The sequence below is a fragment of the Podarcis liolepis genome, assembly GCF_965112155.1.
Source record: "Podarcis liolepis genome assembly, chromosome: 15".
In the NCBI taxonomy this organism is placed as follows: Eukaryota; Metazoa; Chordata; class Lepidosauria; order Squamata; family Lacertidae; genus Podarcis; species Podarcis liolepis.
In genome coordinates, this window is record NC_139566.1 from 44,725,434 (window position 1) to 44,743,459 (window position 18,026).

Sequence of the window (18,026 nt, forward strand, 5' to 3'; positions counted from 1 at the left end):
CCCTATCCCTAGCTTGTTTTCAATGGAAGCTGGTATACAGGTATGGTGGATCATAATTTTTAATAGGGATGGGAAGAAGGAAGTTTTAAAGCTATTTTATGAACTATATTTATTGCACAGGTTTATTAGTATTGAAAGGCTTACCAGAATCCATCTCCATGTCAGCTGATGATACTTCAGCACTGTTTCCTTTCTGTCTTTTTGTATGATGAGCGTTCTGGTGAGATGAAGATCTTTTATTGCTGGACTTTGGGCTTGACTAAAGAAGCATCACAAAGGAACAAGAGAGATTAAGATACATTCCTGGAAGGTGCTCATGTGCTCTGTGGGCCACAGCCATGGAGAAGAAGGCCTCACAGGGTCACTTTCTCTGAGCTTCAATGTTTATTTTTTTAAGCATTTAAACAAAGGCAATTTCCATCCCTTTTCCTTACTGCTTCTGACTTCCAGAAGTCTGGCCAATGATTCTAAAGGTACCAAAAGAACTGGAAAGCACTTGGAAATTTATATACTGTACACTGCTTGGATTTAGGTTTGTTTTAAAATGTATGTATGTATGTATTGCTATTTTGCAAAATAAATACTAAGAACTGCCTCCAGCACTCTCTGTCTGCTAGCATAAAGCTCTTGCACTAGCAGATGGGCAAGTTTTAATGTTGCATAACCAAGGAATCTATTGTGCAGCACATTATCAGCAACCTGCTGGGAACACTCTCTTGCACAACATTTTGCTGGTGCAAAACATTACATCAGCAGAACAAGTATTCCTCTAACTTATGCTACACTGGATTCCACTACACTGGATACAACCATAAATTTAAATCTGCCCACTAATATTTCTGGTTATAGAACTGCACACTCTTTATTCACATTATCATAGGTGGTTAAAATGGTTCGAAAGAGTTCAAAGCAACCAACTGCCGTATTTTGAAAATATGTTCCCATCAGGGACCCTAGCTCTTATGTGATTTATGTTAACAGATTTCAATAACTCCTGAAAGGGTTCCTAGAGACAGGCTAATGGAAAAGTAACTAATTGAAACTAATGAACAAAATATGACATAAAGACACCAGAAGACAAGTATCAAACATGGCAACAATCTACAGAAATGTACACCTATACATAATCCTCTGACCTATGTATGCTTTTTACTATCATAAATTAGAGAATTCTATGCAGAACTAGAAATATGATTGTTAACTGGAAACATCAATACACACAGCTTTCACAAGCACATTTAAATATAGTCACCGAATGATAGGTAGAAAGATAGTGGGCAAAGATATCCTTCTGCTGACTGGGCTGAAGGGGTACGGAACCAAACATCCTCCATTCCTGCAGGAATATAAATACATGGCTATCAGTAAAAGAAGATGCTGATCAACGTGCAGGACTAGAAAACTTGCTTGCATATATGTGTTTAGCAAAAAGAGGAAGAAAGCAAAGAATGAACTGTAAGAAAAATATTTAATAAATGTGTATTCCAAACACAGAATTTACAACAGGTGAGGACATAATATATCAATACAAATTAAAAAGAAGACAATACAGCTTAGAATATAAAAACATTGGGAGCTGAAATACCAAGCTAGTGTTAAAAAGTAGAACAGACTAAAACGCACATGAAAGGTCTGCATGAAAGAAAGCAAAGAGGAAACCCTCCTCGGGAAGGCAGTTCCAAAGTTGAGGAACCACTGTCAAAAGGCCCAGTCCATGGTACCCACCAACCAGATCTGCATTAATGGTGGGCCAGAGGAGAGGGCCTTTGCGGACCATCTCAAGGCCAGGGCAGTTAGCTGTGTTGGTCTGCCGTAGTCAAAACAAAAATTTAAAAAATTCCTTCCAGTAGCACCTTATAGACCAACTATGTTTGTTCTTGGTATGAGCTTTTGTGTGCATGCACACTTGTTCAGATACAGGCCAGGGCAGTTCATGTGGAAGCAGGGAGTCCCTCCAAATAAATTTTGAAAGGACTGTCAGATACAGATAACGTGTAAAAGAAATTCGTATGTCACTCTTTGGAGGAAGGAGGTGATGAAAGTGTAAAACTAGTCACTTACATCTGTTACTCCATTCGGAGTGGACATATTAAAACCTGGATAGTTTATCAACTTAGAGACATCATAAGTGACACGCCAATTCTGTTGGTAATATTCTTCTGCCTCTGTTTCACCACCAGGAGATGCTGTAACAAAACACCACAAATAGTTACTGATACTATTGACAAAAGAGGACTTGGCACATATAATGGTGAGCTCGGGTTGCTTCTAACCACTTTGACAACAGGGTCTGGAATGCACAGATTCTGTGATAAGAAGCAAAACAACATTGTATAATTAATCACAAAAGAAACAACCAGTCATTTTTTATGCACCACATATTCAGAACTGAAAAATTTAGCACCACTCCACCAGAACCCCAAGATAAACCACCCAAGCTTGGGTTATGGTACTTATTTAAGGTTGTAGTCAATGCTAGTCCTACTCAGAAAAGACCCATTAAAATTAATGAACATGACTTAGGCACACTCATTCCAACAGGTCTACTCTGAGTAGGACTTCATTGGCTACAAATCTAGCAATTAAGTCCAACTCCCCACAATGCAGGAATCTCAATCAATGCATCCATAGATTGTTCCAATGAATTTTAGTAACAATGGAACTTTTTCTGAAAACATGGGGGTGCCCTAAGCCACACACTCGTCTTATCACACATATAATAACTGTTTATTATCATATTTGGACTTACCATCCACCCCAAACAATCCCAGGGGGAGGGGTGTTTCAGGTTTCAAATAAATACAATGTACATTAAAATCAGAAAATAAAATGAGAAAAACAACCAATATTAGAACAACAGCACAGAAAAGAGGAGAGACATCTACTCAACCAAAGCACTGGGTAAAAAGGTGTGTATTGACCAACTGTTGAAAATCTTATGTGTCGTTCCAAGAGCTTAAATTGGGCTCCACAGTGGGCTGATAACCAGTGCAGATCTTTCAAGGCCAGCCAGAATGTGTATACATCCACTTGCAGCTTCACTAGTGTGTTCTGCACTAGCTGCAGCTTCCGAATGATCTTTAAGGGTAGCCTGACATGGACTGGGAAGTGACCATGGATCACTGTGATAAGTTATCCCTATCAAGGAACAGCATAACACTGGGTCTCAAATGACATAGAAGGATAACGTAGTACCCACCAAGCTACACTCTGGTTCTTCCAAGGGAGTACATGCATCTCCCTACTGCTGAACTTTAGAATTGACAACAGATATTACTTTCATGTCTGGATTCGGCTTCAATTTATTGGTTCACACCCGGCCCTTCATTACCTCCAGGCAATGCTCAAACACCTGAACTGGCACTCCTGACTCAGATGGAACATGGAAATTGAGATGGGTGTCATCAGCACACTTGACATTTCACTCCAAACGGCCTGGTGACATCTACCAGTGACTTCATATGGATGTTAAAAATCACAGGGGACAAGAGACTGACCGCCCCCCCGGGAACCCCACTAGTGAGTTCAGTGTGCTGAGTAATAGTCCCCCATTGCTGCTGTCTAAAATCGGCCTTGAAGGTAGGAATGGAATCACTGTACAACAGTGCCCCCAATTTCCAACCCACAAGTCATTTGAGAAGGATGCTGTGGTCAACAGTATTGAAGTCAAAAAGAATCAACAAGGTTGCACTACCCAGGTCCTTTCCCAAGAAACCAGGCCGGCCAAGGAAGTTTCAATGCCTTGAATTGAATTGGGTCCAGATAATCTAATGGTATTACAGAATTTCCATTATTATTGGAAAGAATCAATAGGCAAACATCTCATATAACAGGCTGTAACAATAAACAACACTATTTTAAGTATTTTTTTTACAGTCAGAAACCAGAAAGGTGGAACACTTTTCAAAGTCAAAAGCCAAATAGTGGACAGGTATCCTCTTATTACGAAAAAATAAAACACATTTGCAGTAAGGTAATGAGGACCATTCTCACCACTAAACTTACCTTTTCCATCATAGAGTGTTAGTCCAGATTTTTCCATTTCTGCCTCCTTGAGCCAACCTGGGGGATAGCCCAGTTGCCGCATTCGATAGATGAAAGGAGGAAGAGTCTTATCAGTGACACCAAGTGCATCCTGAAGTTCCTCACTGCAATAGGACAAATGACATCCTGTTAGAAATATGAAGGAGCTGAACAACACTATTTGGGGAAGTTGTCTGCTACATTTTAAGAAAACAAACAAGAGAGATTTGTATCCTGATGGAAAACTTAAGGTCACGCTGGAATTATGTAAGAAAGCTGCAGAGTTGTGTCCAGCTTGAATATATTTGCCTGTTGTTACGTATAAGTGACTGATTTTCATGAATTTCATGAGTATGTTCTTTTCCATTAATTGTTATAATAATGTATAAAGATAATAATTTATTGCAGGTTTTGGTGTCTTCGGGTGTCTTCCCGTGTAAGAGTTGGGGTGTCTAGGCGACGTTTCGACGAGGTCTCACTCGTCATCTTCAGGCTGGTGCTTACGGCTTCTTGTTACTGGAACAGAGCAGGATCTCAGTGTTTGAGTTCCTATAAATACTGTTGAGGGGGTGTGGTGTATTCTGGGCAGAGAGGAAGTTCCCAGGATAGTGTGACTTTTCTTCTTTTGTTCCTTAATTACTTGAGGGATATCTTGAGTGATTTCTTGAGTGATATTCTGAGTACCACTTAGGAGGGTCATTAAGAGTGGATTAGTTGCTAAAGCTTTCGTGTCTTGACCTCTTGAACTTGTGAAGAGTTTTTCTGAGAAGATGGCTGTACTGCACTTAATTGTGCTCTGGCTTGGCTTCGTGTATAGGGGCGAGCTGTGGTTTTGTGCCCTGTGCCAGTCAGATCTGTGTAGGGATTGCAGGGGGGTGTAGCATCCGGAGGTGCCACTATGGTTTGGCTACTGGATGGTGTCTGTAATTTATCTGTGGAGAGGGTCTGGGTTTGGGTCTGGTGTGGTTGATTGGTGATGGTGTTCTGTGTGCCTCTGGTTCTGGTGTCGGTTTTTGTGGGGAGGGCTAATTTCCAGATGTCTGGCAGGCGGGACGTGTCGTCACGCTTGTTCATGTTGTGAGGGTGTTTCTCTATCTCGATGGCTTCCATGATTATTCTCTTGTGGTGATGTTCCATGTTAAAGAGCAATTTGGAATCTGCAAAATTAATTTCGTGTCCTGTTTCTTTCATGTGTTGGAAAAGAGAGGAAGTTTTTTCTTCTTTTTTGACGGCATTCTTGTGTTCTGCGATACGTGCATTTATTCGTCTGTTTGTTTGTCCAATGTACGTGGCTGGGCAGACTTTGCAGGGTATTTCATAGACCCCTTGGTTTTCCAACTGGATTTTATCTTTGGGGTTTCTGAGGATATTGGCTATTTTTTTGGTTGGTGCAAAAGGCTGTTTTGATATTGTGTTTATGGAGGATTTTGCTAATTTTATCTGTAGTGCCCTTGATATAAGGAAGGAGGGCCATGCCATTGTTTTCTTCTGTGTCTTGGTTTTTGGGGGGTGTTTCTTTTTGGATTAGCTTCGTAACCCTGTTTTGCTGGTATCCATTGGCGATTAACACATTTGAGAGATTCTGTAACTCAGTTGTCAAGTGGTCTTTGTCAGCCAGGCGTTTGGTTCTGGAGATGAGAGTCTTGGCTACGGAGTTTATTTGTGCAGGGTGGTGGTGTGATTGTGCATGTAAGTAGCGGTTGGTGTGTGTTTTTTTCCGGTAGATGGTGTGTCCTAGGGAGCCATCAGGTTTTTTGTAGATTAGGACGTCAAGGAAGGGAAGTTGGTTGTTGGCTTCTATTTCAATTCACTATGGAAATAGAAGCCAACAACCAACTTCCCTTCCTTGACGTCCTAATCTACAAAAAACCTGATGGCTCCCTAGGACACACCATCTACCGGAAAAAAACACACACCAACCGCTACTTACATGCACAATCACACCACCACCCTGCACAAATAAACTCCGTAGCCAAGACTCTCATCTCCAGAACCAAACGCCTGGCTGACAAAGACCACTTGACAACTGAGTTACAGAATCTCTCAAATGTGTTAATCGCCAATGGATACCAGCAAAACAGGGTTACGAAGCTAATCCAAAAAGAAACACCCCCCAAAAACCAAGACACAGAAGAAAACAATGGCATGGCCCTCCTTCCTTATATCAAGGGCACTACAGATAAAATTAGCAAAATCCTCCATAAACACAATATCAAAACAGCCTTTTGCACCAACCAAAAAATAGCCAATATCCTCAGAAACCCCAAAGATAAAATCCAGTTGGAAAACCAAGGGGTCTATGAAATACCCTGCAAAGTCTGCCCAGCCACGTACATTGGACAAACAAACAGACGAATAAATGCACGTATCGCAGAACACAAGAATGCCGTCAAAAAAGAAGAAAAAACTTCCTCTCTTTTCCAACACATGAAAGAAACAGGACACGAAATTAATTTTGCAGATTCCAAATTGCTCTTTAACATGGAACATCACCACAAGAGAATAATCATGGAAGCCATCGAGATAGAGAAACACCCTCACAACATGAACAAGCGTGACGACACGTCCCGCCTGCCAGACATCTGGAAATTAGCCCTCCCCACAAAAACCGACACCAGAACCAGAGGCACACAGAACACCATCACCAATCAACCACACCAGACCCAAACCCAGACCCTCTCCACAGATAAATTACAGACACCATCCAGTAGCCAAACCATAGTGGCACCTCCGGATGCTACACCCCCCTGCAATCCCTACACAGATCTGACTGGCACAGGGCACAAAACCACAGCTCGCCCCTATACACGAAGCCAAGCCAGAGCACAATTAAGTGCAGTACAGCCATCTTCTCAGAAAAACTCTTCACAAGTTCAAGAGGTCAAGACACGAAAGCTTTAGCAACTAATCCACTCTTAATGACCCTCCTAAGTGGTACTCAGAATATCACTCAAGAAATCACTCAAGATATCCCTCAAGTAATTAAGGAACAAAAGAAGAAAAGTCACACTATCCTGGGAACTTCCTCTCTGCCCAGAATACACCACACCCCCTCAACAGTATTTATAGGAACTCAAACACTGAGATCCTGCTCTGTTCCAGTAACAAGAAGCCGTAAGCACCAGCCTGAAGATGACGAGTGAGACCTCGTCGAAACGTCGCCTAGACACCCCAACTCTTACACGGGAAGACACCCGAAGACACCAAAACCTGCATTCCTGTACCCGTGAAAATCTACGAAAGCATAATAATTTATTATTTATACCCCGCCCATCTGGCTGGGTTTCCCCATGTTACTCCCATACCAGCCAGGTCTGGATGCAGCTTTATTGCTAAGGGTTCCAAAATTGCAGCAAGTACTCTTTTTTTAACAGTTTGCAATCCTTGAAGCAGTTTTATTTTCTTGGTTCTTTTTCTGGTTGTTTGACAGTGGAGAGATCTTTCTGATGGGTGAACTCCTCCTCCTTTGGCCCATTCTCCTATTTCGCACTATTTGAGATATGATGTACACCTTCTATCTGGGTTCTTTTTCTGGATCTTTGCTATCTTGTTGTTCTAGATATTCAGCTATCTCAGGAACTAATGCTGCCGGTAGATTTGTTCTCTGAGATTTGCTGCTGAGAATGTTGAATTTCCTGTAGTGACTACCAGATGGAAATGAAAAGCCCAGTAATATCATATTCCTGCTTCTTGCAACTTGAACATTACTGGACACATTTCTCTTTTATTCTCTGTTTCCAGAGATAAATCCTGAAGCACTGTAACTGGGTGATTTTCATATTCTTCCTTTCACATTTGTTAAAAGCTATCCAAATCTTGTCCTTTTTGAATTGGTGAAAGCACTTAACAGTGCCTCACAGACTGATAGTGCTCTGTGAGCTCTCTCTTGTCCCCAAAGGTAGCTCCAGTGCTTTTTTCTTTTAAAAAAAGGAAGTTTAGGGGTACTCTCATTTTCCTACTCATATTGAAATACTGCCACTCAATGAGGCCAAACTTAAATTCACAAAATGTTTAGGGGTATGTGTACCCCTGCGTTCCCCCCAGAAAAAAAGCACTGAGTAGCTCTAAGGTGGGTATCATACTTTTGAATCACTGAAATATGAAGTCCATAATACTGTCTCCTTCTGCCCCCTCTTTAATGACTCTCACATGTAAAGTAAGCTTTCAGGCTCTGTTTTCCACCTCCTCCAGCTTAGATTTTGTATCCTTATTTTCTCGGAGGAGCAGCTTCAATTTTTTTCATCTAAGTGTACCAGATCCATTGCTGCTGAGATGGTTTCGGTGGTGCCAGCAAATTTCTCCACTATTGCATCTACCATTCTTTCCAAAGGGGTTATCAGCTCCTTCCATGTCTCCATAATCTTGGTTTTAAGTGAAATATGCTGTGCTGCAAATTCTTCTATGAGTATTGTGTCTAAGTCTTTTCCTGCTGCAGCTTCAACTGTTTTAGGTGGGGCAGGCACCTCGCCTTACTTGTAGTCCACACCTTGCTTTTTCTTTCAACATAAAAAATTGCACTCCGCTTGTCTTGGGTGCAATGTGATCATGAGGCCGCTGCAGTGGGCCTTGAAGTCTTAGGTGCAGACCTGGGTGGAGCCACTGCAGGTGCAGATCTTGGTGCTAGTAGCAAATATTGAAATGAGAGTGAGCAAAACATTTTAAAGGTATTTTCAATATTCGGTTAGATTTAGTAAAAACCAGGTACCTGAGGGCAGGAGTTCTGAGCCATCCAGTCCCTGCCCCCATGTTTTCAGCTTTCTCCAACTTTGTGCCTTCCAGATATTTTGGACTACAAGTTCCATCAGCACCAGCCAGCACAGCCATGCTGGTCCGTGCTGATATGAGTTGTAACCCAAAGCTTTCAAAAAGCATCAGGTTGGGAAAGGCTGATTTATATTCAGTGAGAGAGAGAAAATACCTAATTATTCCTGGTTTGAACCTTCCAAACCTTTCTTCAACTTCTTCTGCATGGTACCGCTGCTGGAAGTTTTGGTTTCCTGCTTCCCCACAAGCATCCATAAACTGCTTCCTTTTTTCACTTATACGGGCAGCATTTCGAGGCTAAAATGTAGTTAGAGGGGGGGAAATCAGGACAATACCAGCTACCAAGTTACACATACAAATTCCCTTGATTCACCTGTGGAATAACAGTCTGCCTAGTACTATACAGAGTTGGACTATTTGATACTTAAAAGTTTTGGCCTTACAGAGGATATATGTTGCTGAATACAATTGTTTAAACTTGTTTTTTAAAAGACCCTAGAATATTTTAATAGGGGCATACATAGCAAAATATGTGTCTTAAGATATAAAACATATCAACAATATTCAAATGGATTATACAGCTTTACCAAAACCCAACTGAATCCTTCCAAATTACCGGTAATCTATATCTGATTATCAATGTGCTCTGAGGACAGAACATCAGAAGGAATATTTTACCTGTGGACAATCTTTCATTTGGTGGTCTTCAGAGCCACAATTGAAGCAGTGAGATTTTGGCCTGCTTTATAAAAGTAAACAGTTTATAACACTAATATTTAATACTGACTTAACAAATATGTGGGTCCATTACATATTTCCAACAGCCTTTTTAAAATGTCACCCACATGCCTAATATACCAAACCCAGTTGTGACAGCACAGAAGAATACAGGAGGAAGTATACTAACAGCAATGTCATCTTAACATTTTAAACATTTTGTGACTATGCTACAACAGTCTGACAAATAAATAAAGTAGTACGTAGTGGAAATTTGGATGTTGGAAAGAAAAAGAAAAAAGTGCTCTGATCCAAGACATCATAGTTGGACTTCTTGTTATGGACTTTGTGATTTCTCTTGCAACCCCTCCCACAGACCACGCCACAATTTGCCATAACACCCAAAGCAGGTAGAAACGGTGTGCCTGAACCACGGAAGTGTGGCTTCCAATTCAGGTTTGAAGGGAAACCATGGTTTGTGAGAATCAGGAAGTGTGAGAGGAAACTGAGTGGGTCAGTGCATGAAGCAATTATTTTCATGCTTTGGCCATTATGGAGAAAGCCACTTTCAACTTTCATTTGCACCAGTGCACTGCTTTTCAAAATATTTTGGAAATAACTACTTAAAAGTCTATCTTAAGATATGTCAAGGCACATGGCCCTCTCCAATTATAAAGCTGAGGAGTAAATTTTTATTTTTAATTGTTCATGAAATGTTGGCTCAATCTATTATTCTAATGCCCTACTTGAGGACTCACCTAGTTAATTCTTAATGAAAGTTAATAAGCCTGACTCCTAGCAGATTTTATCTGTGTTTCTATCTAATTAAAGGGGGGGGGAATGGAGTTTTACGAGAGTTATGAGCAGAAAGATGGACAGCGAGGTCTGAGTAGCTCTTGCTAACCTGGTGTCCTCCAGCATGGCTGTGCTGGCTGAGGTTGATGACAGCTGTAGCCCAAAACGTCTGGAGGGCACCAGGTTGGCAAAGGCTGCTATAGTTATTTTGGATGTGCCTGAATAAGGTCTTCAAAGCACCCAGAACATTCCAGCTCCCTCTCCCCCGATACTTTTGTTCATAAGAGGCTGCACTTCACACTTAATATCACAAAATGCTTTAAAACTGGCAAGCTGTTACATCATGAAGGGTGCTCTTTATGTCAGCAATTTAATCTGCACTTTGCTCTCATTCTAAGTCATATCCATTACTTATCAACCACAGCACATTTCAGTTTTTTAACTAGAAATTTTCATAGATTTAGAGAAATACAAACCTTTTAGGCTTTACTTGTATCTCCTGTCCATCTAGAGAAAGAATCTGCGTGAAAACTTGCTGGTATCTTAAGAGTTCAATAAGGAATTGCCATTGTAGAAAACAGAACAACTGAGGTTTACGTGTCTGTGTATGCATGATGGCTATGACCCAGAAGTGTTTTGGTATAAATTGTTATTACAAAGTTTAATTTTGTTTGTTTTTTGCTTAAGAAAGGTAAGATGAGACTCATAATCAATACCATGAAGGCAAGATTCTGCTTGAAAGGATGGCTCCCTCATTGTTGAAAGCATGCTATCTTTTAATAGTAGGGTTTAGCCTGATCAGTGTAGCGTGTCAGCTGCCTGACTCCACTATTGAGAAATATAGCATGGAAGCCCAATAGCATCTTTAAGCAGAGCAGGAAATACAATCACCAGAAATAATGTTTCACCAAAAAGGGCATGCCCTGTAACATATGACACCACAATTACGTAGTTAATAGACTCAAAATATGTAGATTGAATCTGGTTTAGTACTGATTGGATTAAGTTGCATTGATAGCAGGAAAAGAGGAGGACATTAAACTAAATAGGATACTTGGGTATTTCCCATCCATCTGTCAGCTGAGGATTTTCATTTAATATAGGCTGCCCCAGTTTATCAAGACAAAAATTGGTAAAATAGAGAACACTTCCTACAACCTGTAGAAAGAGTCAAAAAGTGTCAGCATTTTATCAGATTGAAAGACAACATTCCTTTTTAAAAATGTACTTAAATATTTCACAAATATATATTTTGATATAATTAAGTACATTACAATAAAGGTTCTCCTGTTTTAAGGTTTTACAAACAATATCTTACATCTTACACACCCATAACTGAAAGCCCAGCCAATTAATATGAGTTTTGGCCTTCCAAGAATTACAACAACTTAACAATAATTAAATACAGTGAGAATTACATGGCTCTTTAAGCATCTTGTCAACCCTTTTCTAATGCTATGGTTCAGAAATCTAAAATGTAGGATTCAAGCACATACACCACAAAGCAAAGGAGTAACTTACACTAAAGGCCTCCTTGATTTTTTTTGATGTATTTGAGATTGTCACTTTATGGTCTTCTTCCAACATAAAACTAGAAGGCTAATAGAAAGACAAATCACAGTTTGGGAAACTAAGATTATATTTATCAAACAACAAAGTATATAATTATGAGTGTTCTCCTATATAACTCATTATGCCTGAACTCACTTCCAGAACACTTGTATCAGGAATAGGGAACCTGGTGCCCTCTAGAGGCTGTTGGGATTCCAATGCCTTCTGTCCCAGCAAGCATGGCCTATTGTCAGGAAAGATGGGCAACTCCAGAGTTGAGCAATATCTGGAAGGCAACAAGTTCCCCAGCCTACAGGATTCTTAAAAAAAATTCTTGCATTTATATCCTAACTTTCTTCCATCAAGAAACTCTTCCCCCCTTCCCACCATCCCTTCAAATTTCAGCTAAAAATCCACTCTCTTTGCTTTCTCTGAAGTCTTTAGCTTAACCTCCTATAAGCATAGCGATGCCCTCTTCCACAAAGTGAACAGGGAAGGCCATGTGTGCACAGGTGCTCTGAGTGCACACTGGATGGACATAGCTCAGTGGCTGCTTTGGATGTAGTGGCATCTCAAGCGAAAAGGACTTCAGGTAGCAGGGCTGGGAAAGTCCCCTACCTGAGGCCTTGGGAAGCTACTGTTAGTCCTGATAGACAATACTGGGCTAGGTGGACCAATGGTTTGACTCAGTATTGCCTATCTTCACATGGAGCAGTGGCATCATACACTGTGCTACTGAAGAACATGACCAGTTAGCACATTGCAGCAGGACATTTTTGACAGACCAGTCATATGAATAGAAACATGTTATTTCTCGAAAATGTAGCTTATGTGCTTCACTTCTTATGCTTTTAAGGAAACATGGTACACTTTTCATCAATAACAAAGGCTATTAGGGCTAGTCTACTACAATAGTAACAATGGATACCAATAAAAGAAAAGGTTTAGATCATTTCATTAATATATAAATACCTGTGGCTTAACATTGAAGTAGGTCTTGTCAGATTCAGCACTTTGTTGCTCCTCATATTTTTGAACTAAACAAGATATAAAATCTTCTATTTCTTGATGATATTGCCTATACAAGAATTTTCAAAATAGATATGCTGTCTTTTTTTGTTATAAAGCATCTCTCTCACAGACTGCTCTTACACACTGCTCAAGCTGAGGATTTTATTCTGCAATTCTGCAGAAGGAAGAGCTTGTAGATCAAACTTTGGGGGGAAAGGTACAGGCATTTGTCCTATCCAGTGTTTTGGTAGCACTGCAGAAATTCAAAATTCCTTTCATGTTGCACACGTTTTCTTTAAATATCTGTAGAGCAATAAGTTTCAACGTTTCTTAGACTAGGGACTACTATGTGGGAACTTTAATTTAACTTTTTTAAAACAATCTACATATGGCTTATTTACCCAACCACCCAATGTTTCCAGTTCTCATTTGAACACACACACACACACACACACACACACACCTAAAAAATTGGGGTACACAGCTACAGACATGACACACCTTATATTGGGGGACAGCAGACTAGTGGGTTCTGACCCACCACTCAAAGCTCAATACTCTAGAAGGCACCCATGATACAAACATTCTGAACTTAACCAATATAAAATATACTTACTTTGAAACAGTATTGTTCATAAATAAAATTTGTAACAAAGGCCCATCAAGTTTAGAGTCGTCAATGGTAAGTCCACTAAAAAAAGAAAGCATAAAGCTACCATTACATTAGGTAGTAGCAGTTTCAACAGGCCCACATGCCTATTTGACATAGTTTGGAAGTATTCTGACAACATTAAGATACTTTAATATATGTAGGGACGCGGGTCACACTGTGGTCTAAACCAGTGTTTCCCAAACGTTTTTGGGCAATGGCACACCTGTTTACTGAAAAAAAATCTCGCGGCACACCACCATTAAAGCCCCGCCCCGTGACGTCAGCGCGCAGCGTCACGCCGGGAGGGACGCACAAAAGTGAAAGTTTTTTCCCTCGGCAGCTCCTCGAAAGGCTTCTCTCAGCTGCGCTCACTCCGCCTCGGAGAGGATTTCCCCTCCGGTCCCATGCGTTCGTTTGGGGCATTGCTCCGGCTGCTCCCTCTCCCGCCGCGCAGGAGCGATGCCTCTCTCTGGCTCTCCCTCCGCGCAGGCTGAGGGAGGGAGGGAGGGGCGCGTGTGACCCGTCTCTGCTGGGAGACCAAACCCAGCGAGGCAGAGTCGCGCGGAGGCGCCCAGGCAGCGCTGCCGGCTGCGAGGAGGAGCGCCAGGCAGCAGCAGGAGGCGCGGCCTCTCCTCGCCGCCGCCGCCCCGCCTCTCGCCGCCCGACTCGCCCGCCTCCCTCCAGGCATCTCGCGGCACACGAGGCAACGTCTCACGGCACACTCGTGTGCCGCGGAACACCGGTTGGGAAACACTGGTCTAAACTACTGAACAACTTGGGCTTGCCAATTACCGTATTTTTCGCTCTATAACACGCACCCGACCATAACACGCACGTAGTTTTTAGAGGAGGAAAATCCGTAGGCATGCCACCCGTAGGCACTTCCTCCATAACACGCACAGACATTTCCCCTTACTTTCTAGGAGGAAAAAAGTGAGTGTTATGGTGCAAAAAATACGGTAGAAGCTTGGCTGTTAGAATCCCCGCTGTCTGTGGACAAACGCCGGCTCCCGTGGCCTGAAAGCGAGATGAGCGCAGCAGCCCCATAATCGCCTTTGACTGGACTTAACCATCCAGGGGTCCTTTACCTTAATATGTGTATTTATTTATTTCTCTCCCCCACCCCAATTCTTAGTAATAAACTTTTCTCCTTATCACAGTTTGTTAAGAATAGTGCATACTAAGCCAAAATTATTTTCTTTTGATTACATACATTAGATTCTACAGCTTAATATTAGTGAAGAAGTGTAAGCACTCTTCCCTTGTGACCACTCAATACAAACAAATGACAGGTATTTTCTGCTACACCCAGTTAATCCATAAAACCATGCTGCTAGCTTAACGTGCTCAAGGAGGCTTTGTGCCCCACCCCATAAATGGAGCAGATCAAACCATGTTTTAAAAATTACCTAACATTTTTAAAAGTACAGTGGTACCTCGCAAGACGAATGCCTCGCAAGACGAAAGAGTTTTCCATTTTTTGAGTCGTTCCACAAGACGAATTTCCCTATGGGCTTGCTTCGCAAGACGGAACGTCTTGCGAGTTTGTTTCCTTTTTCTTAAAGCCGCTAAGCCGTTAATAGCCACTAAGCCGTTAATAGACACTAAGCCGCTAATAGCCGTGCTTCGCAAGATGAAAAAACCGCAAGACGAAGAGACTCGTGGAATGGATTAATTTCGTCTTGCGAGGCACCACTGTACTAACATAAAGTATGAATTACATCATACATCTAAAACATGGCAAGCCAGTTTGGAAACTGAAAGGGGTTCCACAAGCAATTTATGCTTTGGCATTGTGTGGGTGGGTTGGAATCACACTGGGCATGCCCAAATCCTTACACATATCTACTTTTAAACAATGTACTAAACATCACAGATGATGAAGCAATTTACACATACCTTGGTCGAGTCAGCATATTCAATTTTCTTCTGAGTTCATGATGTTAATTATTTGTTAAGGAATTTCAAGTCATGCTCCTATTTCAGAATAATGACTGGAATAATTTATGACTGCCCCGTTCTGAACTCTCAATCAGTAATAATAATTAGAACCAGAGCTCCAGATGTAAGCTTATTTGACACATAAAAAGTAGGTATGAAAGTTAAAGGAAAGTACGTTAGCCTCCCCACTTGTGAATCAGAGAGTTGCTGAAACCCACTCATGGTACTCAATGTAAATGAAGGAAGGAAGGCATCACAAGGGAAGCCTGAAGATGGCAGAATTGAATGAATACCTCGTCAAACGCTTCAGGCCACATCCTTCTAGGGCTGCTGACATTTATGTCACAGTTCTGCTAAAGGAAGAACTGTACTCCTCCCTGGTACAATTCATGCTTATGAACAGTGCCTTCTTCTTTGAAATCTGGTATCCTGTGCCCTTTAAAAAGCTGCACAAGTGATATATTCAACAGGTGCTGTTCTCCCCACCCCAGCTTTGTCATGTGTCCTCTGTGTGTGTGAGACCACAAAACAATTTGCAGAGGGACGATGACAAGCCAGTGTAATATAAGAGTGCTGGGTGTTCAAATCCATGCTCAGCTACACTGTTTGCTAGGTGAACCTGGATAATTCAGCACCTCATGTACTTCACAGGATTGTAGCCAAGGAGAAAAGGGGACAGGGGAAAACCATACACCACTTTGAATAGAAGGAATTTAAAAAGTCAGTGAGGCAGACTGCACGACATAGTGCTCAGAGTACTGGCCTAGGACTGGGAGGACCCAGATTCAAAGTCACACTCAGCCCTGAAGGCCCCTGTGTGATCTTGGGCGGCCACTCTCTCTTGCAGTCTATCTTATCCCACAAGTTGTTGTGAAGATAAAATAGGTGGAGTGGTATGGGATGAAGTAGTATAAAATTAAATTTAAAAAATCACAGCAAAGTTCCAAGATACAACTTCTCAAGTGGATAGCAATATGTTGCAGCAAACACAACACAGACAGGATCAGCAGAGTGGAATTCTGGTCAACTCGAGGGGGCAGCAAATTGAATAAATTCAATTTATTATTGCATTTTTACTGCCATAAAGGAGAAGAAATGCTTGTCCAAAGTGTCAACATAACTTTGCCAGTCTTGTGTCTTATACACTCCAACAGGGGCAGGACAAGGTGAGAGTTTCATTGTTCCTGCTCTCCCTGAAGCACAGTGATGTGGGGTGGAAACTTTTTTCGGTGCCAGAAATAATTTCTCCAGTAACAGTGAATGGATGCAAACTACAAATACATTATTAGGTAAGGCTGGCAGCTTCAACCTTCTTAGCATTGCTTATAGAATATATTCAGTTGGTTAACTTTACTGCACACAGCCAAAGCAGCTTATGAAATAAAAGTAAAACAAATGTACTAAATTAGATCACTCTTTAGGGCAGCCTTTGTCTGCCTGGTGCCCAGATGTTGTTGGGCTACAACTCCCAACACAGGGCAGCCAAACATTTGCTAATGCAAAGTTCCTTAGCATTTACTTAAGTATCCTTTTGCCAAAAATCCTCATCCCCGCTCAGGCAGCAAAAGGTCTTGGGCCGGGCCAACCCTGAAGGCAGAGACTTGCGGAATAAGCTCTCGTGCTCCAGGGGGCCGGACTGTGTCTCGGCTGCAAGAGGCTAGTCCCTGACACTTTCTGCAACTACAGCCGAAGCCCCGGAACTGAAACCACCGCAAGTTCTAGATTACAAATGGGGCGGGGAGGGGGGTTACGAGGGCGAAGAGAGATCACAAGATGCCACTGGGCCCCGGCGCCCCCCCCCCGCCCCTTTGAAGGAGGCTCCGCTCAGGGGAGGGGGCGCCCCCGGGCCGGCCCGCTTCCCCCGCCAGGATATTCTCGGCCTGCAGCTCCCTGACGGTCTCCTGGCACTCCCTCAGCCGCTGGCGGAGCTCCTCCGTCTCCGCCCCGGCCTCCTCGAAGCGGGCGCGGGGCGGCTGCGCGGCCGGGACGGGCGCCGCCTCGCCGGCGTCCAGCTGCTGGAAGAGCTCCTGGTCCCCGAAGTCCACCTCGGCCGCCATCTAAGGCGGGTGAGGGAAGGCGCGGCCCGCGCGTGGCCCGCCGGCCGCACGGCCAGGCGCTGCGGAAGAAGTTGCCGCCGGGCGGAGAGGCAAGGCGGCGAGAGGCCCCGGCCTCACCTCGGAAAGGGCCGCACTTGCACGCGAGGCCTTCAGTCGCCGGAGCTCTTCGGGCAGGCGACTACAACTCCCACAATGCAGCGAGGCCGGACGGGACCCGCAGCCCCCAGGCCCGAACTTCACACGGGGAGAGCGGCTGGGCGCAGCGATGCATGCTGGGATTGGCCAAGCACTTCCGCCCGATCCTCAAGCTTCCGGCAGCGCAGGCTGGCGCAGATTGACTCGCAATGGGCGGGGGGGGGCGAGCTGCAGCTCTTTTTGCTCAGCCTCTTCCTGTGTGCTTTTTCTTGCAGAGGTTTCTTGGTAGCTCGGCTTGTGTAGCATGGATAGGAATTACTAACTTGTACAGCTAGGAGGAAAACGAGTACCCCTTTTATCCATGCTCTCCAACATACTAG

General features: G+C 42.8%; 1 protein-coding gene and 1 long non-coding RNA gene across 5 annotated transcripts in view; one reads left to right on the plus strand and one right to left on the minus strand.

Annotated features, from left to right (window-relative positions):
* LOC310694051 overlaps positions 1-595 on the plus strand; it is a 13,857-nt gene extending 13,262 nt beyond the window's left edge. For both annotated transcript variants that reach the window (XR_014519494.1, XR_014519495.1), the window contains one exon: positions 121-595. This is a non-coding gene — a long non-coding RNA (uncharacterized lncRNA). The remainder of the gene's footprint in view (positions 1-120) is intronic.
* The window catches only part of ZCCHC8 (zinc finger CCHC-type containing 8), a 26,099-nt gene extending 8,309 nt beyond the window's left edge, over positions 1-17,790 (minus strand). Inside the window, exons 1-13 of one of the 3 annotated variants that reach the window (XM_083476687.1) lie at positions 17,328-17,790; positions 15,413-15,455; positions 13,478-13,552; positions 12,823-12,928; positions 11,821-11,898; positions 11,354-11,457; positions 10,776-10,841; positions 9,466-9,526; positions 8,942-9,084; positions 4,006-4,148; positions 2,062-2,186; positions 1,253-1,336; positions 145-259 (exon numbers count right to left, since the gene is read on the minus strand). In XM_083476687.1, the coding sequence (XP_083332813.1) occupies positions 145-259; positions 1,253-1,336; positions 2,062-2,186; positions 4,006-4,148; positions 8,942-9,084; positions 9,466-9,526; positions 10,776-10,841; positions 11,354-11,457; positions 11,821-11,898; positions 12,823-12,928; positions 13,478-13,552; positions 15,413-15,455; positions 17,328-17,511 (1,327 nt within the window). In that variant the 5' untranslated portion in view covers positions 17,512-17,790. Of the gene's footprint in view, positions 1-144; positions 260-1,252; positions 1,337-2,061; positions 2,187-4,005; positions 4,149-8,941; positions 9,085-9,465; positions 9,530-10,775; positions 10,842-11,353; positions 11,458-11,820; positions 11,899-12,822; positions 12,929-13,477; positions 13,553-15,412; positions 17,042-17,091; positions 17,124-17,327 lie in introns of those variants that run through there. The other 2 variants (XM_083476689.1, XM_083476688.1) reach the window with 2 other exon arrangements.
* Between the last annotated feature and the right edge of the window lie 236 nt (positions 17,791-18,026).